Source organism: Panthera onca, chromosome B2 (assembly GCF_046562875.1).
Source record: "Panthera onca isolate mPanOnc1 chromosome B2, mPanOnc1 haplotype 2, whole genome shotgun sequence".
Taxonomy (NCBI): Eukaryota; Metazoa; Chordata; class Mammalia; order Carnivora; family Felidae; genus Panthera; species Panthera onca.
The window spans coordinates 134128931-134155672 of NC_138343.1; the positions used below are offsets into that span (position 1 = coordinate 134128931).

Sequence of the window (26742 nt, forward strand, 5' to 3'; positions counted from 1 at the left end):
TCAAGTAGATTTAATTTAGAGAAAAGGTTAATAAATCTGTATTGCCTTCCAAATATCAATATCACCAACCATCGTGACTAATTTCTCTGTTGACATCTTTTCATATGCCTAATCTGAACAACCACATTCAAAAGTCTGTAGCCTTACTAAAATTGCCAAAAGTAAAATCCTGATATTAAATGACTAAATATATGAACAACAAAAACGCATGGAGTACCTGGGTTCCTCGGTTGGCTAAACATCTGACTCTGTTTGTTTTTTTTTTTAAAGTTTATTTATTTTTGAGGGATAGACGAAGCGCAGGCAGGGGAGGGGTAGAGAGAGAGGGAGACACGGAATCTGAAGCAGGTTCCAGGCTCTGAGCTGTTAGCACATCTGACTCTTGATCTCAGCTCAGGTGTTGATCTCAGGGTCATGAGTTCAAGCCCCATGTTGGGCCCCATGCTGGGTGTAAAGCCTACTTAAAACATACACACACACACACGCACACATGCACACACAATGCACTATTTATGATCATATTTGTTGTAGAGTATTCACATGTTTGACAAGTCCAGCATGATTTCCTATATTCAACTTTTGTTCCTTTTCCTGCTTTTCCCCCTCACACCCTAAGAAATTTCAGTTTGGTGAACTGAGATTCATCCTAGTGACTTTTGTCATAACATTTACAGTAAGATATCTGGGACAGTGGCAGTCCAGGGGCTACAGAACAATTTTGGCTGGCTGAAAAGCCTGCTTCTTCAACTGCCTATCTTTGTCAAGAACTTTAACTGCCTTTTCTTTGTTGTGATTATTGTAGCATTGACCTTTTCAGTCGATATTAGTATGGTGTTTTAAAATGTAGGTTTGGGGGCACCTGGGTGGCTCAGTTGGTTAAGCATCCAACTCCTAATTTCGGCTCAGGTCATGATCTCACAGTTCGTGAGATTGAGCTCTGGGTTAGGCTCTGTGCTGACAGCATGGAGCCTGCTTGGGATTTTCTTTCTCCCTCTCTCTCTGCCCATTCCCTGCTCTCTCTCGCGCGTGCTCTCTCTTTCTTTCTCTCAAAATAAAGAAGTAAACTTAAAAAAAAAAAGACCTTTAAAAAAATAAAATGTAAGTTTTAGTATTATTCATGTATGGTGAAGCCAACAGGTCAGGAGATGAATGCCATTGAAAAAATAGTTTTGGGGGCACAGGGTGGCTCCATCTGACTCTTGGTTTCAGCTCAGGTCTGAGCTTGCAGTTTGTGATATCCAGCCCCCATTCAGCTCCGTGCTGACAGTGAGGAGCCTGCTTGGGATTCTTCTCTCCCTCTCTCTCTGCTCTTCCACTGCTCGCTCTCTCTCTCAGAATAAATAAATAAACACAAAAGAAAAAAAAGTGGTTTGTTACTCACAGTTCCCAAGACAGGCAGTAGCACACCATGCCATGCAGGGCCAAATAGAAAGTACCAGGGTTGGTCAGGAGGCGGAGGGAGCCAAGAGGAAACCATAGGCAAGAGTTCTTATTGTGGTCTCTATGGGGAAAGTAAGAAAAGGTAGGATAAACAGGCTTTGTTGGCTAGTTTGAATAATTTCAGTGGGCTCTGGGGTATATAGGCTATATCTAATTGTCCAGTACCTGTCTCTGGGATGATTAGGACAGAGGAATATTGCCTCCTGATAAAGGAGGGGATTCAGAATATGGACTCTGGATTGATTGTTTTGCATATAAAAGGCATGCTGTGCATTAATAGAAAATGCATATTGGTCTCTGCCCCCAGTTCCTGGCATGGAGCTCCCCAAAACCGTGTAATTTCCCAAGTGATAAGACTACTAGGAGGGGCACCTGGGTGGCTCAGTTGGTTAAGCATCTAACTTTGGCTCAGGTCATGATCTCACGGTTCGTGAGTTTGAGCCCTGCATCGGGCTCTGTGCTGACAGCTTGGAGCCTGGAGCCTACTTTGGATTCTGTGTCTCCATCTCTCTCTGTCCTTCCCCCACTCACACTCTCAAAAAAATGAATAAATGTTAAAAAAAAAAAAAAAGAATAGTAGGAACATCTCTTGTTCTAATATTGGTCTTTTTTTTTCTTTTTTAAGTAAGCTCTAGGCCCAATGTGGGTCTCGAATTCATGACCCCAAGATTAGGAGTCACATGCTCTTCCAACTAAGCCAGCCAGGCACCTCTAATATCGGTCTTTGACTCTGTTACTGACACAGAGCTTCCGAAGCCATTGTGATTTCCTGGGTGATTGGAGTCTTTTGTTCTAATGAAGTAACTCTTAGTGGGCGTCTGGCTGGCTCCTGGTTGAGGGCTGTTCACCAGAAAGACCACGATGTAACTAGACACTTAGAATTTTCAGCCCTTCCCCTGATTTTCTTCAGATGGCACAAGGGCTGAAAATGGAGTTAATGATTGATGATGCCTCTATTAAAATCTTATAAGTACAGGGTTTGGAGAGCTTCAAGGCTGGTGAACAGGGGGAGGTGCTAGGAGTATGGCATGCTTGGAGAAGGCATGGGAGCTCTGCCCCTTCCCACATACCTTATCCTATGCATCTCTTTCCCTCTGGCTGTTCATCTGTACGTTCTATTATATCCTTTAATATAAACTGATAAACGTAAATGTTTCCCTGAGTTCTGCTCCAGCAAATTAATCTAGTCCATGGAGGGAGTCATTGGAACCTCTGCTCTGTAGCTGATTGGTCAGAAGCACAGGTAATAACCTGGGCTTGCAACTGGCATCTGAAGTATGTGTGGGTGAAGGTAGGTGTGGGCTGTCTCATGGGACTGAGCCCTTATCCTGTGGGATCTGATGCCATCTCTAAGTAGATGGTGTCAGAATCAAATTAAATTGTAGGACACTTAGGTGGTGTGGCAGAGAATTACTTATTGGTGTGTGCCAAAACCTCCAACAAACCCCTAAACTAGCAGGCTTTTTTACTGTGTTTTGGTCAAAGCCTTCCTGGAGCTCAGAACTAGCTATGGAGACAAACAAGTGGAAGAATAATGGATGGTAAGACTATGGGGGAGAGCTCTGTTGAAAAACACAGACTACTTCATCTTCCCTATCTACTTTTTCATATAAAGGTACTTTAGAATCTTATACATATGTTACCAATTAAAGTTATGCAAATCTACATGTCATGTGTTCTAATCTTCAGATTCCTTTTTAATCCAGGCAGTGTGAAATAGAGTGAAAAACCCAGTGGTTGTAGTTGGACCCCAAGAGTGGGTGGGACTTCATTGCAGAAACCACTTGCAAGTTAATAATGTTGTTGCATATCTCATAGTAGGCAAGGAGTTAGTTGAATGATTTTGTAGTATACCACAAAGATTTTAAAATTTACCCCAGCTAGAAAATCAGGCATGTGGAGAGGGTTTGATAAAAGAAGGGCTAAGAGAGAAAGAGGCTTGGGTTCTTTCCAAGTCAAACGTTTTACTTTAAAAAAAAAAAAAAAAAAAAAAAAAAAAGGCTAAATGTTTCTTATTCTGCCTTGAATGGTAATATCTCCAAGTTCTTCTCAATCAATATTCAAACCTATTAATCTGAAATGCCGACCTTTTTGGCACTCTCTGCTTTGGAGAGTTTCATAAAATATTTTTTAAGAATACGAAAGGGGGAAGACATCATCTTTATTTTATAGATTAAGAAACTGACTAGAAAGGCCCCCAGGGCCCAGGTAGACTGGTTTCCTGCTGAGAATGTTGTTCCCGTGCGGTCTAAAGAGATATGCTGAATGTTGAACGTTTGATGTGTGGTTGATCCTCAACCTTGTCACAATAAATCACTTGGGGAACTTAACTACCAATGCCTGAGCAGCAGCCCTGACTAATGAAATCAGAAACTCGGGTGCCCCGGAAGACCCCAGAGTCAGTAATTTTTAAAACTTTCCGGGCAATTCCCACGTGCAGCCAAGGGTGAGAACTACCGATTTAATAAAATTTCCCCTCTAAACGTGACATACTCTGTTTATGATGTAGAACAGTCTTCACCTATATTACCATTATTTTTATTTTATATATGTAAACACATACACACAGCTAAAGTTATGAGCATACCCATATATACTAGTCTTGCTAGAATATACTAATTTTAAAATAATAGCATCCAAAATCTTTTCACTCCGTTCGGATTAGTAGCTCCCTCCAACCCACACCTCCACTCTGATGACGAAATCGGACCTTCCCCCGCTTGACTCCGCCCCTCGACGTTTCGTGGCGGTGCGCGTGCGCAGCCCGTTTTTTCCAGAGTCCCCGCCCACCGGTGCCGCGGGTTCCTTCCACGGACCGGCTCGCTCCCGCCCCGCCTCTCAGAGTCCCGCCCCCCAATAGCCTCGCCCCGTCCCCGCCCTTCGGGCTGGCTCGGCCCTCAGCTCCCGGCTGTCCACCGCAGCTGGCCTGTCCAAGATGGAGGGCTCTCCACCCGCGCCGTTTGCCCTCCGGCTGCTCCTGCTCGCGGCGCTGCCGGCCGCCGGGTGGCTGATGACCGTTACCCATGAGCTGCCCCTGCCGCCCCGAGCCCCGAAGGTAGGGCAGGGCGGGCGCGACTCGGCCGCTCCTCCGCCCGGACCCTCTGGCGAGGCGCGGGCCAGAGCCGTGGGATTGCGGCGTCCTCGTCGATGCCTCTTAAGACCGCCCGACGGGCCAGGGGCTGGGGTCCGGGCGCCCCAGAGAGTAGTGGGGAGAAGCCCCCAAGGAAATGGGGGCGGCCTGGGAGGAAGCGAGAAAGCGAAGAGGGCCCTTTAATGTGTTAGGTTAAGCCTTGTGCAGCGAAACTTAGGGATTCTTACAACAGCCCCAACTGTTGCCAGCCTGAGGGGGTTTTGCCATCGAAAGTACCCGATCACAAATGCTCTCAGCCTTTTGTAATGGCGCCTTCCTGGGGTAGAGCGGGCACTGGGGCAAGGCGGTGTTTCTGCCTTATGTGCACGGGAAATGTAGAAGTGGCTCGGTGAGGGAACAGGAACGATTCCAGGCCACCTGTCTGCCCCGGCGGGAAGGACTGCCTTCCCCCGGCGGGCAGGGCCCCGGGGTGCGCCTACGCCGGGTCGACGGGGCGGGAGGAGAAGGGCTGAAGACCCGACGCTTAACCTGACGTCGTCCCTTTGGTGGGTGTTAGGAGGAGTGGATCTTTGAGCGTGGCAGGACCGGCCGCACCAGCATCCCCTGGGAAACTGCTGGAAACGCACTAATCCGATGCTCTGGGGGTGAGGCCCAACAGTTTAAGTCAGCAAGCCCTCCAGGTGAACCTGAGGCCAGCTAAAAGTTGGAGAACCGCTGCATCCTTGTACTAGAGGGTGGCTGGTTCTTCCGTTTTTCCCGGGGAGTCCTGCTGAATTAAACCAGCATTTGCCATTCATCGATTGCATGCATGGTTGGGAAAAGTTTGAAGATTTTGAAATGCGAGTTTTCCCAAAATGAAAAGAAAGAATATAGGTATGCCTTTTCTTACTGGTCGGGACTTGAATACTCCACATCCAGGGGTGACTTACACCATAAATGTCACTTTAAAAAAAAAAAAATTTAATGACATTACTCTCCCTGGGAACAAAAATAAAGAGCATATCTCAGTTTCAGTTCTGCTGGGGCCTTTCAAGAAGCCACAACAATGCAAACCCTAAGAACCACTTGTATTTGAAATTGTATGTGGACCACAGTTGCAACTGGTCAAAATGTGAATGTGATTGGCAAAGCACCAAGAGACCAAGTACAAATGAAATGATTCCTAAAGTGCCAGTAATACGTTATTTTCCAAATTTTAAAGATTCATCATAATCACTTGTAAACCCAAAAGACATTTAAGTCCCTATAGTTCGAGAAAAATGCATTTTGACTGCGAGCTGAAAGTACACTGCACTGTGGGCTTAGTGAATTCATCATTTCAGTTCTTCTTTTTTATGCCCGCCTTCCACTTTTGGAAAGTCCAGATCTATACTCAGAATTTCAAAGATGAAAGAATGCTGAGCAGCGAGAGGGAGACATCTCATTCCTTGGAAATGTTTATATGGGAAGCTGAAGCCTCTTGATCTAACTTCCTCAACATTGCATTGTGAAAATTTTCAAATGCACACAACATTTGAAAGAATTTTACAGTGGTCACCACGTTAGATAAGTGCAGTCCCGTAGACCACTGTATGGTGATGGTGTTTGTCTGCTCTCTGCATTACAGTAGTCACAAGACTACTCTTAATGAGCGTTTGAAATGTGGCTGACCAGGATGATTGAGGAACTGAGTTTTTAAACTTTTAGTTAATTTAAATGTAAATAGCCACATGCGGTTAGTGGGTACCATATTGAATAGTGCAAACTTAGACTGCTATTAATGTTTCACTATACTTACTTTATTATTTTTTTAATGTTTGTTTATTTTGCAAGAGAAAGAGCATGTGCATGCGGAGAGGCAGAGAGAGAGGGAGACAATCCCAAGCGGGATCTGCCCTGTTAGGGCACTGCCCGTCGCGGGTCTCAATCCCACAAACTGTGAGATCATGACCTGAGCTGAAATCAAGAGTCCCGTGCTTAACCTACTGAGCCAACCAGGCCTCCCTCGGTTTGCTTTATGCTCATCTGTTTATCTGCTCATCTATTCATTTTTGTAGCCAACCTGATCTGAATGTAAGAAAACTGATTGAAGTGAGGAAAAGTCTCTCTATAGCCCTTCAGTGGCTCAGATCTACCGGATTATAAGCATGTTCTGTTTTGTTTACATATGAGTTGTTGGAAGTTGAGGCTACCCAGGTTGTAAAATAATACAAATTTTTATAGTACGTTCTTCTAATATTAAAATAACTTAGTCACCAAAGAGAGGCATCCAGAGGACACTTTTTAAAAAAAATTTTTTTTTAACGTTTATTTTTGAGACAGAGAAAGTGTGAGCGGGGAAGGGGCAGAGAGAGAGGAAGACAGAATCCGAAGCAGGCTCCAGGCTCCAAGCTGTTAGCGTCAGAGCCGACACAGGGCTCAAACTCATGAACTGTGAGATCATGACCTGAGCTGAGCCAAAGTTGGACGCCCAACTGCCTGAGCCACCCAGGCGCCCCTGCACTTATTTTCTTATATGTGTAAATATTTATTTCATGTATTTCCCTCAGACTTAATTCATTTATTTTAAGCCTTAGGATGTCCTTAGGATGCCATTGTGTACCAGCTGGGCATCTTGTGAGGGAAGGAATTAGAGGAAGAATTGAAAATGGGTGGGTAGAAACTTCAGTTCTGCCACCCACTTTTTAAGTATCCGCCACCTTGACTCACAAGCTTGAACTTCCAGTTCAGTTAGAGGCTCTCAGAAAGAGCAAGAAATATGACCTATCTCTAAACTTGGGCCCAGGAGGTAGTAACGGATTAGAATCTCTTCTGAAATGAGATCATTCAGGAAGACCAAAAAGCTTAATTGACTTTGGTTCTCTGCAACATACAGCATGATAGTATCTGTTAGTTGTCTTTTACAAACCCCAGTGTCTTTTACCAACCCCAGATTTTACTAGGCAGGTGATATATGTAAGTGCAGAAAATTACTAGTAATACAGTGTATGTTCACTGCTGAAAGGCAGAAGCTATAAAAAGGTTTCTTAGAATACCATCATTGGAGGGTTTTCTCTGGGCTGTTAGAAGAAACAGTAGTCCATAATCAACGGGTCCTCTATTTTGAAAAGAATTCTTGGCTGGAATTAGGACACCAAAAAATATACCACCAGTTTGATGACTTACTGAGTGTTGGTTTGTTCTAAAGATGAATGTATTGGTTCTAGCTCATGCTTAGTTCTAGATAAGGGTGGGCCAGGAGAAAGCCAGGCTGGTTCTGAAGTTTCGTATGCCCCAATGTAAGTTGGCAGGTATACCAGAGTGAGCCTAAATGTACGGTATAGGCTTTCCATGTTAGAACCCTGTTCTTTGAGTAGAATCACCTCAACCTCATAAAATCACTTCAGTTTTATTCTCTCATTTGTTGGAGATATATAAAGTATTGGAAGCAGTCACAGTGCCAAGAGATTCACTTGTATATTATTTTGTTTATGAACAATTTTCAAAGTTAAGAATACTCCCATGAAAAATATTTTTTTATTCCAGAATAACAGCATCTATCTGTGAAAAAAATTAGGGGAAGGATTTGTTTTACAAATGACAAATTGCAATTCCTTTGAGTATTGGTGAATATTTCTTAAAATACTGCTTTCTTCTCTATAGAAAGCATGTCATTAATAAACTTAAATATTTGGGGCACCTGGATGGCTCAGTCAGTTGAGCATCTGACTTTCGATTTCGGCTCAGGTCATGATCTTGCAGTTAGTGAGTTCAAGCCCCATATCAGGCTCTGCGCTGATGATGCAGAGCCTGCTTGGGATTCTCTCTCCCTCTCTCTCTGCTTGCGCCCTCTCTCTCTCTCTCTCTCTCTCTCTCTCTCAAAACAAATAAACTTTAAAAAATAAATAAACTTGGGGCACCTGGGTGGCTGTCAGTTAAGCGTTTGACTTAGACTCAGGTCATGATGTCACAGTTCGTGAGTTCGAGCCCCACGTTGGGCTCTGTGCTGACAGCTTGGGGCCTGGAGCCTGCTTTGGATTCTGTGTTTCCCTCTCTCTCTGCCCCTCCCCCGCTTGCACTCTGTCTCTCTCAAATAAGTAAAAACATAAAAAATTAAAATATTAAAAAATGAAAGTAAAGAAGCAAATACTTGAATAACTGCTTTTGAGCATGCCTTGAGAGGTACTAAAACTGATTTTGCACAGTACATACTTGTCCATGGGCACTAGGGGACACATTTAAGAAGAGTTAGAGCAGTTTTGTTTATGCAAATAAAAAAGTTGGAAACAATTCAAATGTCCATTGATAGTAGAACAAATAAGTAAATTGGTAATCATTTGATGGGCTTTTTATGCAGTACTGTAAATAAATGTCCACAGCTGCATGCATCAACAGTTGTAAATAAGTTCCAGAAGAATACATATAAAATTGTTCCACTTACATAAAGCTCAGAAACGGGTGAAACTAAACAATATGTTGCTTAGAGAGAGAGAGAGAGAGACAGTAAAACTATAAAGAAAAGCAAAAGAGGCACCTGGGTGGCTCAGTCAGTACTCTTGATTTCCGCTCAGGTCATGGAGCCCTATGTCAGGCTCCATGTTCAGCGCGGAGATTCTGTCTCCCTCTGCCCTCCTCCCCCACCTCTTGTGAGCTCGCTCTCCCTCTCATTCTCTCTCTAAAAAAAAAAAAAAAAAAAAAAGAGCGATTAATATGGAAGACAACCCAGGGATTCCTTCTGAGGATAAGGGAACGTGATAGAAAGGGGGTGACTTCTAAGGTGTGGACAGTATTCTAGTTTTTAACCTAGGTAGTAGGGATATGAGTGTTAATCGTTTCTTTTAAACTTTACATTTGCATGTTATAGGCTGTTAAATGTGATATATTTCATAGTTAAGTGGAAGAAATACAGATTATGAAAAGTTGGAATTGTGAATAAGGGCACAAAAAGTCCTGTGAAAAATGCTGGGTTTTACAAAATGTCGATGTTATAAGTGATTATACAATAAATGTAATTGAAGGGAAAAGAAAAAGAACTGAGTTATTCCCATTCTGTGAAGTGCAATTTCACCTATCCAATTTATATATATATATATATTTTGCAGGACAGCCTCAGAATTAATGTAACTACCCTGAAGGATGAGGGGGCTGTATCTACAGAACAGGTTTGTCTCCTTTTGATTATGATTTTAATATGTTACTTAGCTAAGTATTAGGCAGCCTATGTTATTTTTGCCTACACATCTAGTTCAGTTAGATCATGTATTTTTTACATGAAGATTTTGTCATCATTTATAAACAATTGGAATTAATGTATATGCTGCTTTATTTTAAGGTTATTCTTAACATAACCTACGAGAGTGGACAGGTATATGTAAATGACTTGCCTGTCAATAGTGGTGTAACCCGAATAAGCTCTCAGACTTGGATAGGTGAGTACTACTAAATTTTTTCCATAATTGTTCTGCTTTTAGTAATATTAGATTTGTGAAACACAGTTCTTTGACGTATTTCCATTTTAAATTAATAATATATGTCATTATTGGAGTATATAGTAATACTAATGTGTTTAAAATTCAAATCCTACTTTATATTGGTTATTCTTGGCATATTCCCATTTCTTTTTCGTGAGGTGGGCATTGATTGGAGCTGCATTTCTGGTAGGTTGATATCCATGTAAGGATGTGCAGGAAGTTCATAAGTGGAGATTTACAAGTAAGAGGCAAAATCTTGGAGGAGTGCTTATCACAGATATAAAAAGTAAAGAAAAAAATAATGTTGTTGGTCTGATGCTTTCCTTTTCTGTTTCTTCTGCCCTTAAGTCCAGATGACATTTTTCTTTTTAACCTTTTGAAATCTTGAGTTGTTCAAAGATAAGCAAATATGTTACATTGTACCATAGTGTTTGAAGGAAATAAAGAATATGAGAAATATGTATAGCATTACTACCTGTTTTAATATATGCATTTAGAGCAGTAAATTTTTCTCTGAACAATTGTATTCTGCACTTGATTTATCGTGTACTTTGATTGTCCATTCAATTCGTAGTATTTTCAAATTATTTGTTGCGATATCCCCTTGTCCTGTGGTCCATTTAGAAGTTATAGTACTTAATTTCCAAACATTTTGGAACTTTTGTTTTTACTGTTTCCACCTCTATCATTAGAGGCATACTGTGCATAATTTTTTTTAATGTTTATTTATTTATTTTTAGAGAGAGAAAGAGTGTGTGTGTGTATGTGCGAGCAGGGCAGAAGGAGAGGAAGAGAGAGAACTCCAAGCAGGCTCCACGCTCAGCATGGAGCCCAATGTGGGGTCGATCTCACAAATCCTGAGATCATGATCTGAGCCAAAATCAAGACCCTCAGCCGACTAAGCCACCCAGGCACCCCTATGCTGTGTATAATTTTAACCCTTTGAAATTAGAGACTTGCTTTGTGGCTTGGCAGATGGTCAGTGTTAGTAAATGGTGATGTCCATGTGTCCTTTAAAAGAAAGTACATCGGGGCACCTGGGGTGGCTCAGTCGGTTAAGCGTCCAACTTCGACTCAGTCGTGATCTCATGGTTCATGAGTTTGAACTCTGCATCAGGCTCGCTGCGGGAGCCCACTTCACATCCTCTGTCCCCGCCTCTCTGCACCTCTCCTGCTTGCACACACGCTTTTCTGTCTCTCTCAAAAATAAATAAACGTTACAACATTAAAAAAAAAAAGGAAGTACAGTACATAATTACTTGGGTGTGATCTGTATATGTCAGGTAAAATTTGGCTAATCATATTGTTCAATCTGTTATGGAATTGCTGAGTTTTTTGTTTGTTCGCTTGTTCTGTCATTTACTGAGAATGGTATGTTAAATCTCCACTATGTAGCTTTGTTGTCTCAGCTTTGTTAATTATTGCTTTTCTATATTTTGGCACAGTATTACTAAATTCATACAGATTTAGAACTGTTATGTCTTTCTTTAGATTGACTTTTTTATCATTATAATATGTTCTTTATCTCTAGTGACATTTTTGCTTTAAAATCAGCAGTACCTCTGTTATTTTAACAATAATTGCTTTTTGGCCTGGTGGGTAGGAGGGAGGTGGATTGTTGTGTGGTATCTTTGCATTTTCTTTCAGTCTTTCTGGGTCCTTGTAATTAAGGTGAATCTCTTATAAGCAGCATATATTGATGTTTTTTTTTTTTTTAATCAGTCTGTCAATTTGTCTTTTAATTGGGATTTTAATTTATTTACATTAATGTAATAACGAATATATTTGGATTTAAATCTTTCATCTTAATTACTTGTTTCCTATTTGTGTCCTACCTGTTTTTTGTTCCTTTTTCTTCTCCTTATGTCCTCTTCCGGGTTATTTATTTTTTGTTTCATCATTTCCCTTTTTCTTATTGGTTTTTATGTTATTTTACTATTCTTTTAATGGTTACCCTTGAAATCAACTAACGAGTATTTTTATCACTTCCCAAACAATACAAGAACCTTAGCACACATAACTCCATTTATTCCCTTTCTGATTGATTTTGTGTTGTTATTGTCATACATTTTAACTCTTTGTGTTCTTTTCTTTTTTTTTTTTTAATTTTAGAGAAGAAGTGGGGAAGAGGGGCAGAAGTGGGGAAGAGAAAAAGAGAATCTTAGGCTCCAGGCTGAGCACAGAGCCCGACGCGGGGGCTCGATCCCATGACCGTGGGATCATGGCCTGAGCCAAAATCAAGTGTCAGATGCTCAACCGACTGAGCCACCCAGGAGCTCCAACTCTTTGTGTTCTTAAGCCCTAATATTATACAGCACACCCATAATTATGCAGCATAACTGTTCTTATTATTTTGTGGAGTCCAGTACTCATTTAATTTTACCTTAATGGTTACCTTTGCCATCGCTCTTCATTCCTTATCTGTGTTCCTCTCTGAGGTCACTTTCCTCTTGCCTAAAAAATTCCCCTTAGGAGGGGATTAGGAAATCCCCTTAACACAGATTTGTTAGCAGTGAATGATGTGAGCTATTGCTTGAAAACATCTTTACTTTGCCTTCATTTTAAGAGGATCTTTTTGCTGGATATGGAAATATAGGTTAGTTCTTCATAAGTTAGTGTTTTAAAGACTGATTTCATGGTCTTCTTACTTCTGTAGTTTCTGTTGAGTCCGTGTCAAGCTCATTGCTCTGTTGTGGATAATGTGGGTCTTTTCTGTCGTTGTCCTTGGTAGTTTTTTCTGAGTCTTTGGTTTTCAGTAGTCTTACCGTGATGTGCCCAGGTGTGCAGACCTTTAATCTGTGACTTGATATCTTCTGTCAGTTTGGGAAAATTTTTTGGCCGTTATCTTTTCAACGAGTGCTACTTCTGCATCCCCTTTCTTATTCTCTTCTTGCTTCTTATTTACACATATGTGTGAAACTTTCACAAGGTTCCATATATATTTTACACTTTTTTTCTCTCTCCTTTTTTTCTTTTCATCCTCCTCGCACACAAATTCGTCAGCTCTGTGTAATTGAGTTAATTTTGTTTACTAAACTTTACCTCTAGGATTTCCATTTATTTCCTTCCTTCCTTCCTTCCTTCCTTCCTACCTTCTTCCTTCCTTCCTTCCTTCCTTCCTTCCTTCCTTCCTTCCTTCTTTCTTCTTCATCTCCCACATGGGCCCCAGATATGGGGCCACCTCTTTTTTTTTTTATTTTAATTTTTATTGTAATAGCTTAGACTGGTCTGGTGAAATTCTCCATTTTACCATAGCTTTTCTTGAACCTATTACTTTCAGTAACTTTATTTCTTAAGTAATCTCTTACGCCCAATGTGGGGCTCTGACACAACCCCAGGATCAGGTGTTGCTTGCTCTACCGACTGAGCCAGCCAGGCACCCCTACTTTCAGTAACTTTGAAGCTCACATCCGCTCAGTCTAATTTCTCGAGCCCCTCTGGATCTGTTTATTGCCCCCCTCTTTTTTTTTTTTTAAAGGTTTATTTATTTATTTTCAGAGAGAGCGCACCAGCAGGGGAGGGCGCAGAGAGAGGCAGACAGAGAATCCTCCCAAGTGGGCTCTGTACAATACAGGACTCCATCTCACAAACTGTGAGACCATGACTGGAGCTGAAATCGAGAGTGGGATGCTTCACTGACTGAGCCCTCTAGATGCCAGTTTTTTTCCTCTTGATGCTTCTCCAATATGTGTTGTTGTTTTTGATACTGTGTAGGAAAAGCTATAAAGGCTCTGGATAATATTATTTTATTCCAAAGAGGATTTACTTTAACCCCTGGCAGTCATGATAATAAGAGGCAGAGTACCTTAATTTTTAAATCGAGGATTAGACTGTTTGAAGGCTGGATTCTCATCTTTGCAAGGCTTAGACTATTCCTCATTAACTGTTACTCCTCACGCGTAGCTCATCATAGGTCCCAAGTGAGAACTTGGGGTGTTTCTGAGGGCCCTTCTTTTGTGGGTCCCAAACTCCCTACTGTCAGGAGCCTGTCAGAAGTTCTGCTTAACTTCTCAGTGTCTTAGGTATATGCTCAGTTTCTCAACAAAGCCTGACTTACTAATCGGCAAACGCTTCAGTGGGGAAAACTGCACAGAATGTTGGCTTACTTCTGTGCCTCCCTTCTCTCTAAGATCTTGTCACAAGTCCTGGATACCTTTGTAGCCACAGTCTTTATTTTATGCCCCTCTATGTGAGACTGCCGACGTCTGCCTCTTTACTTCTCTGTCGTTGCTTTCTATTGAGCTTTCCAGCTTCTCTACCTGTTCAGCTGGGCAATCAGCAAATGCCTTGTGGGGGTGCTGGCTGTCTTTTTTTTTTTTTTTTTTTTTAACGTTTATTTTTGAGACGGAGACAGAGCATGAACGGGGGAGGGTCAGAGAGAGAGGGAGACACAGAATCTGAAACAGGCTCCAGGCTCTGAGCCATCAGCACAGAGCCCGATGCGGGGCTTGAACTCACGGACCGCGAGATCATGACCTGAGCCGAAGTCGGCCGCTCAACCGACTGAGCCACCCAGGCACCCCGTGGCCGTCTTTTTAAAAGCTCTCTGGTGCCTCTGGACAGATTTGGGTTTTGAGTGTAGATGTGTGCGTTTATTTTATTTTTTAACGTTTCTTTATTTTTGAGAGAGAGAGAGTGCGCACACATGAGTTGGGGAGAGGCGGAGGGAGGGTGGGGACAGAGGACCCGAAGCGTGCTCCACGCTGACAGCAGTGAGCCCAATGGGGGGCTCGAACTCATGAATCATGAGGTCATGACCTGAGCCAAAGTCAGACGCTCACTCAGTTGACTGAGCCACCCAGGTGCCCCTTGTGTTCTTTTTTGTGGTTGTTGTCACATCTTTTCTAGTAGCTCTCAGTGAGAAAGTTGGCGAACAACAAGCTAATTCCTCATAGCTAGGAAAAGAAGTGCTATCGCTGGCTTATATAATCATTCTGTTGATGTTATATCCGTCACTGAATTTGCTATGGAGTGTGACCTGGCTGCTGTCTGTGTTGTAGCCACCTTCCTGGTCATCCAGGCATTGCACTGAGTTTTGTTGATAGCTGCAGTAAATGCCCATCTTATCAGTTGTAAGAATCTTCAAAACATTAAATACAGCCTCAACAAAAAGTCTTCTTTCCTTAAATTTTAAAAATAATTCTCCTTTGGTAGGTGTATTGGTTATCGCTGTGTAACAATTTAATCCTCAACTTAGTAGCTAGTGACAGTATCATCTCGTGGTTCCTGTAAGTCAGGAATCCGAGCCCGGCTTAGCTGGGACCTCTGGCTTTGTCCTAAAGACGCAGTCATCTCAGGGCTCCACTGGGGGAGATCTGCTTGCTAGCTCCTCCCGGGTGTTGACAGGACTTAGTTCTTGTGAACTGTCACACTGAGGCCTCAGTTCCTCACAAGAGGTTGGCTGGAGGGCTCCCTCCTTCCCTTGCCACGTGGACCTCTGTAGGGCATCTCGCAACATGGCGGCTGGCTTTATGGGTGAGAGGACAAGGGAGACTGTCAGCAAGAGAGTACTAGCAAGACAGAAGTCCTAGCCCTTATAATCCAACCATAGATGTGCCATTCCATCACTTTTACTGTGTTCTGTCTGTTGGAAACAGGTCACTAGGTCCAGCCCACGCTTAGCAAGAGGGAATTACACAAGGACGTGAATTATCGGGGTCAGGGGTCAGTGAGAGCCGTTTTTGGAAGCTGCCTACCACAGTAGGGAAAGTCAGAATATCAAGGGCTTTTGTTTTTAATTTAATTTTATCCTGCAGCAGAGTTACCAGACTGGGGACTGAAGAATCACCACTCTGATGTATTTATAAGACCGCATTTTCTCATCCATCGAATCTCTTGTGCCCTAGAGCGCCAGCCTTTGGACGTACAGATACGCTGACAGGGAGCCTACTGTTCTGTGAGCAAGACCGATGGGCAAACAGGGAAAACACTGAGATGGACCACAAGAGCGGGGAAGTTTTACAGTTAGGAGCCTTAGAGGATACGAGGGAGGATAGGCAGACCAGAGAGAGGGGGAGCAGCGAGTGCCCCCCTGAGGAGCCTGAAGAAGGACCATTTGGAGAACTACCAAAAAAGTCACAGGTTGCCACTGAAGGCATTTGAGCAAGGAGGCTGCGTAATCAAAACTCTGTTACAGAAGATTAATCTGGCGCTGTTGTGTGAATGGTTTATAGGGGGAGAGATTAAAGAAGCAAGTAGTTCAGTAACTATTATAACAGTAAGTAGTTCATGAACTACATATTGGTTGAGTAGGGAGGGAGGGATGGAAAGGACAAATATAAGAGAATCTGGACCCGGAATGGCCTGAAAGAAGCAACTAACTGGACGCAGGGACTGAGGGTGAAGAAATCAAATGTAACCTGGTAACTTTTGTCTTTGCTGGTTTGGAGAAGGGTGAGTTTATTCACAGGAACAGCAAAGTCTAGGAGGACCAGTTTTGTGAACACTTGGGCCGAACTAAAAGGTTAGGTCACTTGGTTCTCAATGGAAATGTCTGTAGCTATTTAAAAAGTTAGAAATGTTAGTCTGTGCCTTCCAGAGATTTTGATGTGTTGAGATTGGGGAGAGGCTCTGGCGTCTGTACTGTTTTCTAGTTGATTCTGATGCAGAGTTAGGATTTAGAACCACTTGACCAGGTATTTGAATAGTATTGATAACTTATGATGGCAAATTTATTTTAAATTATGTATTTATAACTCTGGATGGAATCACTACTGAACAAAAGCCATAGAACAATAAACTTAATGCATTCTGTCAAGGAACGTTGCCTAGTCAAGGTGACAAGTTGATAAACTAAGAGCTACACTGCAAGAAAGTTAGTGCTTTAAAAAAAAAAAGAAAAAGAAAAGGCATGAGGGGCACTTGGGTGGCTCAGTTGGTTGAGCGTCTGACTTTGGCTCAGGTCACGATCTCATGGTCTGTGAGTCCGAGCCCCGCATCGGGCTCAGTGCTGATGGTGCAGAGCCTGCTTTGGATTCTCCGTCTCCCTCTCTCGATGCCCCTCCCGCACAGGTGCATACATGTACATGCACTCTTTCTCTCAAAAATAAACATTAAAAAAATTAAAAAGAAAAAAACAGGCACAAACTCAGCAATGTAGGGATATAGTAGCTAGAACTACCTAAGTAGGAGTTTATTAAAAACGGATGAGGAGAGAGGGAATAGTAGAGAACATTCCAGATAAAGGGAATAGCCCTGTACAGGCACTGAATCAATTTAAACAGCTGGGTTTGCATGTAGAATGTCCATCTTGGTTCCTTTTTTGTCTAACGGTCCTCATACAATAACATTTGAGGGACCAACAGTTGAACAACTCAGTGCTCCTTTTGCACTAGTTTCATGGATTTATAGGGATTTATCATTTTCTGTAGTGTTTTCTGCCTTAATAGGATATCTGCTGGTTCTGTAGACCAGCTGCAGTGGTCACACCACACCTCCACTGGTGTGGGCTGGGGGGCTCTTAGCTAGAGGGGAGTGTAGCCAGTAGCTAATCCTACCCCATCGTCCACGGGTGGAGAGTAATTACAGGGCTGTCCCATCCTCCTCCCCATTCCTGCCCTTTCTGGTAGCAACAGGTCACTTACTGGAGAAAGAATTGAGAAAAAAACTCAGTGTCTTTACTGCTTTAGGCCCCTTATGTCCCTGGGTTTTGTGAATGAGTGAATGGATGAATGGATATACTTCCCTTACTAAAACATGGGATTGGCTGTGTCTTCTGACCTGCTTTGTAAGTAGTTACGTCTTATTCATTCCTCCTTGACAAACTCTGTAAAAGAATAGGAGTGATGTTGCTAGTGTAGTGGTCTAAAGACCACCAAGCACTTTTCCCTTTTCCAATGACTGTAAACATGGTGAGGATTTGCCAAGTTGTCTTTGTTTTCATAAATTCTGTAACATCAGTGAAGTCGGAGATGAAGAAAGGCCAAGAAACTGTTATCCAACTGTCCTGTTCCCTGTAAACGTCATCAAAATAATCAAATTCAGTAACAGGTTTGGTGGCATTTTTGTTCAAAGCTGTGACTACTTTTTTTTATATAGTGAAGAATGAAAATCTGGAAAATTTGGAGGAAAAAGAATATTTTGGAATTGTCAGTGTAAGGATTTTAGTTCATGAGTGGCCTATGACGTCTGGTTCCAGTTTGCAACTAATTGTCATTCAAGAAGAGGTAGTAGAGATCGATGGAAAACAAGTAAGACAGTCCGATTCTTAATTGGGAATTAAATTGTAAAGATCTGTGCTAGGTATTATACCTGTGTTCCATTATTTTATTACTTATATCTGACTTGAGAAGGAAGAGTGGTACCCTAATGTTGCCTGTAGCCAATCGTTTAGAAGTTTCTTTTACTTGGTTTAGCATTTGTTCAGCATCTGAAGTATTAATTTTTTTTAACAAACTGAACACATTGTACATATTTATGTCACTTTAAGATATTATAAACATTAGTAAACAGAAAAGTAAATGAAAAGATTGAATTTGGTTCATGGCTCTGCTGCCTTTTCCTCTGGCTAAGTCTAAGTAAATGAAACACAATGGGGAGCCAGGTTGTAATTCTGAGTGCTCAAACACTCAGATTGAAGCTGCTAATTAAATGCCTGAAAGCGAGGGGAATACAGAGGGATTGTGAACAGGGTAAGCTTTTTAGTTAAAGAGATCAAGGAGGAAAAGTTAGCTTTTGATGCTTACGGGGTTGTGCCATTATTTAAAATGAAGAGTAACTGTTTATGTTTTCTTTCATAGGCTCAACAAAAGGATGTTACTGAAATTGATATTTTAGTTAAGAATCAGGGAATACTCAGACATTCAAGCTATACGCTACCTTTGGAGGAAAGCATGCTGTATTCTCTTTCCCGAGACAGTGACATTTTATTTACCCTTCCTAACCTCTCCAAAAAAGGTACTTTAAAAGACTGTTACTTAAAGCATTAAGGAAATTAATTTTTTAGTGGGTAGCTTTTGAATTGTAGTTAATATGTTTGGAAGTAAGCTTCTTTCAGAAATGTTTTATAACATCTATTACTTTTCTGTCCCTTTAAAAACGTTGGAATCTATTTTGGGTCTTAATAGAAAGTGATGAAAAAAAAAAACCGATCAGTGATGACTGCTTAGCGACACTTTGTGGTAATTGTCTACTCTTACTCTGGGCAGTCATCACAAAATACACAATAAGAAAATCGGTTATGGAGCACCTGGGTGGCTCAGTTGGTTAAGCATCCGACTCTTGGTTTTGGCTCAGGTCATGATCTCACAGTTTGTGAGTTCGAACACCATGTTGACCTCTGCATTGACAGCATGGAGCCTGCTTGGGATTCTCTCTCCCTTTCTCTCTCTCTCTGTCCCTCTTCCACTTCTGCGCTCACTCTCTCTCTCTCTCTCTCTCTCTCTCACTCTCAAAATAAATAAACATTTTTTTTAAAAAAGAATACTGTTGGGGTGCCTGGGTGGCTCAGTCGGTTAAGCGTCCGACTTCAGCTCAGGTCACGATCTCGCGGTCTGTGAGTTCGAGCCCCGCGTCGGGCTCTGGGCTGATGGCTCAGAGCCTGGAGCCTGCTTCCCATTCTGTGTCTCCCTCTCTCTCTGTCCCTCCCCCATTCATATTCTGTCTCTCTCTGTCTCAAAAATAAATAAACGTTAAAAGAAAAAATTAAAAAAAAAAAGAATACTGTTTAGGTTCATTTAGAAAAAGAAGTATTCATTCTTCCCATTGAAACATGGAACTTTTTGGAGATTTGACCTTCTGCATAATAGAATCGTAACTAGCATAGCTCCTTGTAACCGTTTTAGTTTATGGCTCCTGTCCAGCATTTAAATCTGAACATTCAAGTGTCATTTTTTTTTCTCCGAAGGCAAAAGACATACTCTTAGTGTCCTACATATTTTTGAAATAGTAATGTTAGAACTAGTAGGAGAGACACCAGCATGCACCTAGCGTTTTGGTAACTTGGCTCTTCCTCCTCAGTAGAAAGTGTTAGTTCATTGCAGACCACCAGCCAGTATCTTATCAGGAACGTGGAAACCACCGTAGATGAAGATGCTTTACCGGGCAAGTTACCTGAAACTCCTCTCAGGGCAGAGCCTCCATCTACGTATAAGGTAGGTATTTGGGGTTCTCTTTATATTACAAGCATTTTTGGAAGAAAATAGCCTTGCAAATGAGGTGGAAACCATGAGGATTGGAAGTATGAAACATTGTTAATGATGAGCTCACGGTTATTTTATTTTTTGGTATTCCTGTTTTAAGTTTCATTTAATAATATAGTTACATGATTGTGAAGTCATTGGATTTCGCTTTGGGGGGGAATTTTCACGTCCAGAGTCATTCCCATATTCTCATTCTGTGACTGCCACCTCACGCGCACGTACGCACGCACACGCGTGGTGCCCTCAGGATCTTGAACGGTGACCGAGCACACTTGGTTCAGAGTGTCCTCCAGGAGTCAGTTGGCATAGGTCTGAATCTTGGTGCTGCTGCTGACGAGTTGTGTGATCTTGGACAAGTTCCTGGTCTCTCTGACCCCACTTTATCTGTACAATGGGGCACCTCCTTTAATCTGTAGAACCATGCAGTCGTTAACCAAGATTAGATGAACTGGGTACAAACACAAGTGTGTATTTGCACCTATTAAGTATTCCTGTATTACTGATGACATTATACAACTGCCTGGGAATGTACGCACGGTTCAGACCGAGTATCTGGACTTCTCCAGACGTGTGAGCTAGGTGTCTTAGTCAAAATAATTTCTACTTAAGTGAGCGAGGTCTGTTGTTAGTCTCAAAGGATTCCAGAGACTTCTTTGAAGTTTCCGCTGAGGGTTGAGATTGCTTATTTGGGGTTGCTGGGAAAGTCAGGTCACTTTTTGCTGCCCGCATGCCAGCACCCTGACCCTGTGTACCTGCCTTCCTCAGAGCGAGGCAGCCCGCACCATCCTCGCGCACGTTGGTGTCGACTCTGAGTCTAGGCGGAGTCACTGTGTTTTTGTGCACGGTGAACTCCCCACCTGGGCCAAAGACTGCTAACGTGTTTGTCTTTCTTCCTGCTCTTGTCCTCCCAAGTATTAGGAACACATCGTTGCCTCTGGTCTGTTTTGCATAGACTAACCAGACCTCTTACCATTTAGCAATTACTTACACTGAATTTATATACAATAGTATAAACAATCGTAAAGGATAATAAAATAACATTCCTGTGCCCATATTACTAGAGCATAATTTTAAAAACTGTAAACAACTTTATCAAGATACATTTTAAAATAAAATGCACCCATTTAAAACATACAGTTAAATAAGTTTTGCTAAAGGTAGATGTCCATGTAACCAGCATCACAATCAAAATACAGAATTTTATCATCACCCTAAACTGGAACATAATTTTTGAAGTTTCATAGAGATCAGATGACACTTGGCTTATCTAATCAAAACTTCTTTTTTAGGTGATGTGTCAGTGGATGGAGAAGTTCAGAAAAGATCTGTGTAGATTCTGGAGCAGCGTTTTTCCAGTGTTTTTTATGTTTCTGAACGTCATGGTGGTTGGAATTCTAGGAGCAGCTGTGGTAATAACCATCTTAAAGGTGCTTTTCCCAGTTTGTGAATACAAGTAAGTATTTCTTATTTTGAAACAACATTAGTATTTTTACTAATTAAAAAGCAAGTTGTATTACTGTTTTTTAAAGTAGAAAATATAAATATACGGATGGCTATAAGACAGGTGGGAGGGAAAATAATGTCGGCTTTTTTTAGCTCGTCTTCCAACTGTAGCAAAATCAAGACGCTTATTGGATATCAAGACGCTTGTTGTGAACAAGACACTGGTCTTGGGGATTCAGACGTGAATAAGACAGCTACTCTCTGAGGACTTAGTCTGGGAGAGAAAGGAAACCTGTATCCTAATGGGAAATGCAGTGTTGGGTGAACAAATGAAATGCGGGCCTCACTATGTGCTTTCTACCTCAAAGTATCAATCTAAAACGATGTGGATTTTAGAAGACTAGCAAGGCATTTGGTGCGGCATTGCTTGTAACAGAAAGCAGAAGAGGAAAGCTCCGAACCGTTTACCTGCGGGGGCTAAACTAACTACTGGTTTACACGCGCAGTGGGATTCTGTGCAGCTGAGATGCGAAAAGCCCAAAATCTATTAGGTGGGGAAAAACATTGCGTAACAGTATGATTTCATTTGGGTAAAACAGAAGTATTATGTTTATATGTATATAAGTGCATAGAACATTTCTGGGATGACAAAGTGATCTCTAGTGAGTGGGAATGAGAGCAGGGGCAGAGAGACTGACTTTCACTTCTTCCCTTTCTGTACAGCTTGATTTTTTTAACCTTAAGAAATTATTTTATAAATTTAAAAGTGAATTTGTTGTTAGCAGTTTTACAAGTTAAACAGTCAGGGTCTCCTGGCTGGCTCAGTCGGTTGGAGCATGCAACTCTTGATTTTGAGGTGAGTTGGAGCCCCACGTTGGGGGGCAGAGTTTACTTAAAAAAAAGAAAGAAAGAAAAATAAGTGAAATAGTCATTTTAGTCGTCTTAGTAGAAGTAAATCTCAGTAGACTAGAGATGACCACAATTTTTGGCTTAAATTATATTGTACTATGTTGGAAAGCCCATAGGATTTACAGAAAAAAGACGCAATTTAAACATTCACTTCTCCACTTGCTTGTCGTTAAGGTCTTCAAAGCTACCATTTCTGTATGTGTAACATTGAACTAATGCCTCCCTTAAAAGGGTTGCTAAAAGGCCATGTTGCAAGCAAAGTGCCTGCAGAGTAAAGAAATATTAGTACCCCTCCCACCTTTTCGTTTGGTTTCCCCTGAAGAATTCACATTTCCCATTTCTTTCTAAAAATGAAAATTCTGGAACTTAGTAGTTTCTTTCTATTTCCTTTGACTGCCAGGAACCTCAGGACTTTTTTTGAATTTTATTATGCAAACCTGCATAGAAAACTGTGTTGCAGGGTTTTTTTTTTTATTGTTCTTTTACCAAATGTTTTGTTACGGGCTTCTCTGTGGGAAAGACAAAATGTAAATTAAAAACCAGATTTGCAGTATACTGGGTTTTTTTTAAAGTTTATTTGGAGAGAGAGAGAGAATCCCAAGCACACTCCGCACTGTCATCACAGAGCCTGACATGGGGCTCGAACTCACCAATGTGAGATCATTTCCTGAGCCAAAACCAAGGAGACACTCAACTGACTGAGCCGCCCAGGCACCCCTGAAGTGGACTTTTTATCAATGGCAGTTGTACTAAGGTAGTTTCTAGTAGTAAAAGATTTCATCAATGCAGAAATACAGAGAGCAGTTAAAATACCTCTTCTTTTCCCTGTTCTTTAATTCTTGTAACTAGGGGGAATCACTGTTAACTTTTAGGGTGTGCATCTTTTATCCAAATTCTGTGTATTGATGTAAACATATGCTAAGGTAATTATAATTATTTATTATCCTAGACAGAGGTTCCTAAACTTTCTTATTACATAGCACTCTTAGTGTGCCAGTAACTTTTCCCGGTGCCCCATCTAGGCCAGAAGAAAACTCTAAAAATTTTTATTTAATTCTTAATTTATGTACACACATGTGCATGTACGTAATTCTTAACTTACATTTTCAAATGGGATGTATGCGCCTATAGGACGCTGCACAAAACTCTTAGACTGGACGCTGCCACCCTATTTCCTGTTCAACACTAGCTTTTGTACAGTATTTGTTTTTTATCATAATAACTGCCAGAGTCCAACTGGGCAAAGATCTGACGGCATTGAAAGGACAGTGTAGTACAATCTAATGTTGGAACTGTGAACTCCCCTCAAAATGAAATCGTGAAACTTTGTAATAGTCTGCAGTGCCGCCTCAGGATTCCCTTTGCATCTGGGAACGTGGGCTTAAGGTCTTTTCCTGTCCACACTTAGATATGCTTCTTGATTCTCCTTATGGCTGCACAGTGTTTTACAGTATGGATATGCCATAACTTAACCATTCCTCCACTAGACCCTCCAGGAACTTCCAAGTTCATGTTATTTCCAGTAACACCCTAGTGTACATCTTAAATGTACATACATCTCTTTGCACGTGTGTATTGAATGTAGAATAGATTCCTCAAAGTGAATTTACTGGGTCAAAGAATGTATGTATTTAGTATCTTGCCAACACTTGACAGCAATCTTTTGTTTTTGCCACTGGGGACAAAAATATAATCTCATTTTAATTAATTCGCATTTTCTTCTTACTAGCATCCTTGCGAGCCCAGGTCTGGCTGAGTCTAGCATCTCTGTGATAGCTGGCTGGCTCTTTCTCCTGTGACATGCCTGTTCATAGCCTTTGTCCATTTTTCAGTTGTGTTGCCTTTTGTAATCATTAGTATATTGGAGCTCCTTTGTTTGTTATACACACATAGTATCTTTTCCATTTTTTTTTTTTAATCCCAGACTGTGATTTGTCTTTTGCTCTCAATTCTAGTATCATACAAGAATTTTAAATTTGGGGGCTCCTGGGTGGCTCAATCAGTTAAGTGTCTGATTCTTGATCTCAGCTCAGGTCTTAATCTCGGGGTCGTGACCTGAAGCCCGATCGGGCTCTGCCCTGGGTGTAAAGCCTCCTTACAAAAAAAAGGAAAAGAAAAAAGTTTAAGTTTGGGGTTAGAGCAAAGTCCTTTGTGGCTTTTAAGGGTTTTAAATTTTTCTTAAGTAGACCTTTTCCCTTCTTAAAATTATTTAAGTGTCGTCTTCAAACTTTTTTTACCAGCACTTGCGTACAGATGAGGCCAGAATTCTGATTTTTTGTTTTCCAGAGAGACTACTGTTCCAGCTATAATTTGCCCACTGAATCGGAATATTACCTTATTATGAACTAAATTCCTGCACATATTAGCCTTATTCCTCCTGCTTTGTCAAGCACTGTGCCAGCGGCAGAGTTCTAATTCCTATACTGCATTAATAAAACCAGCAACCGTCTCCCCCCCCCCCACCGTTGTTCTTTTTAAAAAAGTTGTTACAACTATTCTTGCAGTTTCTCCCTCGTGAACTTTTAGAATCAGCTTGATGAGTTCCATAAATAACTAACTTCAGTTGCCATCTCAATTAGGATAACACTGAACTTGCAAAAGAGGTCTTGGATACAATCCAGAGATCTCCTCCCTGGTCAGGTACTTTGGGGAAAAAAGGGAAAATGCTGTCTAAATATCTAAGGTTGCAGGGCGCCTGGGTGGCTCAGTCGGTTGAGCGTCCGACTTCGGCTCAGGTCACGATCTTGCAGTTTGTGAGTTCAAGCCCTGCGTCGGGCTCTGTGCTGATGCCTCGGAGCCTGGAGCCTGCTTCGGATTCTGTGTCTCCCTCTCTCTCTGCCCCTCCCCCACTCACACTCTGTCTCTCTCTCCTTCAAAAACAAATAAACATTAAAAAATAAATTATCTATCTATCTATCTAAGGTTGCATCCCAGTGGTGAGTACTAGTTAGAAACCTGCTTGGGCCTGGTCTTTTAGACCAACTTGTGCAAATCTGGGCTTCTGTCTGCCTTGGAGATCTGTACTTACCCAGTCCTTTCCCTACTTACAGTGTAAGTAAGGAACTTCCTCTTACACCTTCTGTTCGCTCAGCTTGGTTAAAGCAAACTTTGGACTCAGAGCTTGTCCAACTATTATAAACTAAGTAAAATGAAGCAAAAGCACTTAACCCCAGGGTATATATTTCATTATAACCTTAAAGTAGGCCTTTCTTACTACCAAACTGTAGACGGGGAAATGTTTAATTTTGATTTTTATATTTCAGAGGAATTCTTCAATTGGATAAAGCAAATGTTATACCTGTGACAGCTATCAACTTATTTCCAGATGATACTGAGAAAAGAGCAAAAAACCCTGAAGATAAAACATGTGTTTAAATCAAATCATGGACTCTGAATTAGTCTTTTGGCTCTAAATTTGCCACTTGAATAGAATTTTCTTTAAATCATTAAGAATCAGTTTATACACCAGGGAAATTGCTAAACTCCTAAAACTGCCTAAAACTTGACCTTTAAAGTGACAAGTTAAAGTTCACCTTAGTCTATAACAGGGCTGTCTATTCAGATGATGAATTGTTAAGAAAAACCTAAATGAAGTGGAAGAGAAGACGTGAAGAAACTTCCAAATTACAAAAAAAAAAAAAAAGGGAGCAAGACGAAATGCCATGTGCCAATACTTTTCAAGGTGCCTTTGTAAAGGAAATTATATCCACTTAATTACCATAATATATGAGACTTTATGAAAAGCACTTTATGAAATTCTAATTTAAAAGCTCAAGATTTAACACTTATTTTTTTATTCAGTAAAATGTGCCTTTATATTAAGTATGTGACTCAGTATAAAATCACTGAAGTGTATCATGATTTGACTGTATCCTGTACCAAGACTACTTAAACCTTGAATGCACAAGGATTTAAAAATAGCAGTGACATGTTCTCACTCTAAAATAAACTTTTTTTGAGGGAAACAGTATAGAGTTTTGGTATAAAAACACCTCCCAGGCGAGAATTACTTCTTTGTAAGAGCTCCTTTCACACACTGGCTGAGACCAAGGCTCAAGTCAATTAATGAGTCCATCAGTATCCTGGAATTAGAGCCCTTGCTCTTGTCGTCCTTAGTGCCATTTACCCTTCAACAGTGTTTGGTCTCTTTTTAAAAAAACTTCTCTCATATTGACATCTATTTTATAACGTCTAGGATATATAGAATACCTTTACTCCATGTGCTCGATGTTTTCTATTGTGTTTTATTACCTTTTATTGCAACCCATGATTTTAAACACTTTGTTCAAGA

General features: G+C 41.2%; 1 protein-coding gene across 2 annotated transcripts; it reads left to right on the forward strand.

Annotated features, from left to right (window-relative positions):
* The first annotated feature begins 4280 nt into the window (after window positions 1–4280).
* On the forward strand, window positions 4281–26416 carry GINM1 (glycosylated integral membrane protein 1). 2 transcript variants are annotated; one of them, XM_060616881.3, is made up of 8 exons: window positions 4281–4495; window positions 9592–9651; window positions 9822–9918; window positions 17998–18149; window positions 18699–18855; window positions 19921–20051; window positions 21389–21552; window positions 25715–26416. In XM_060616881.3, the coding sequence occupies exons 1-8, from the start codon at window positions 4376–4378 to the stop codon at window positions 25824–25826; spliced, it is 993 nt and encodes a 330-aa protein (XP_060472864.2). In that variant the 5' UTR covers window positions 4281–4375; the 3' UTR covers window positions 25827–26416. The 2 variants fall into 2 exon arrangements, with proteins under 2 accessions (XP_060472864.2, XP_060472863.2); XM_060616880.3 differs by having other exon boundaries at window positions 4282–4495; window positions 19918–20051.
* The last annotated feature ends 326 nt before the right edge of the window (window positions 26417–26742 follow it).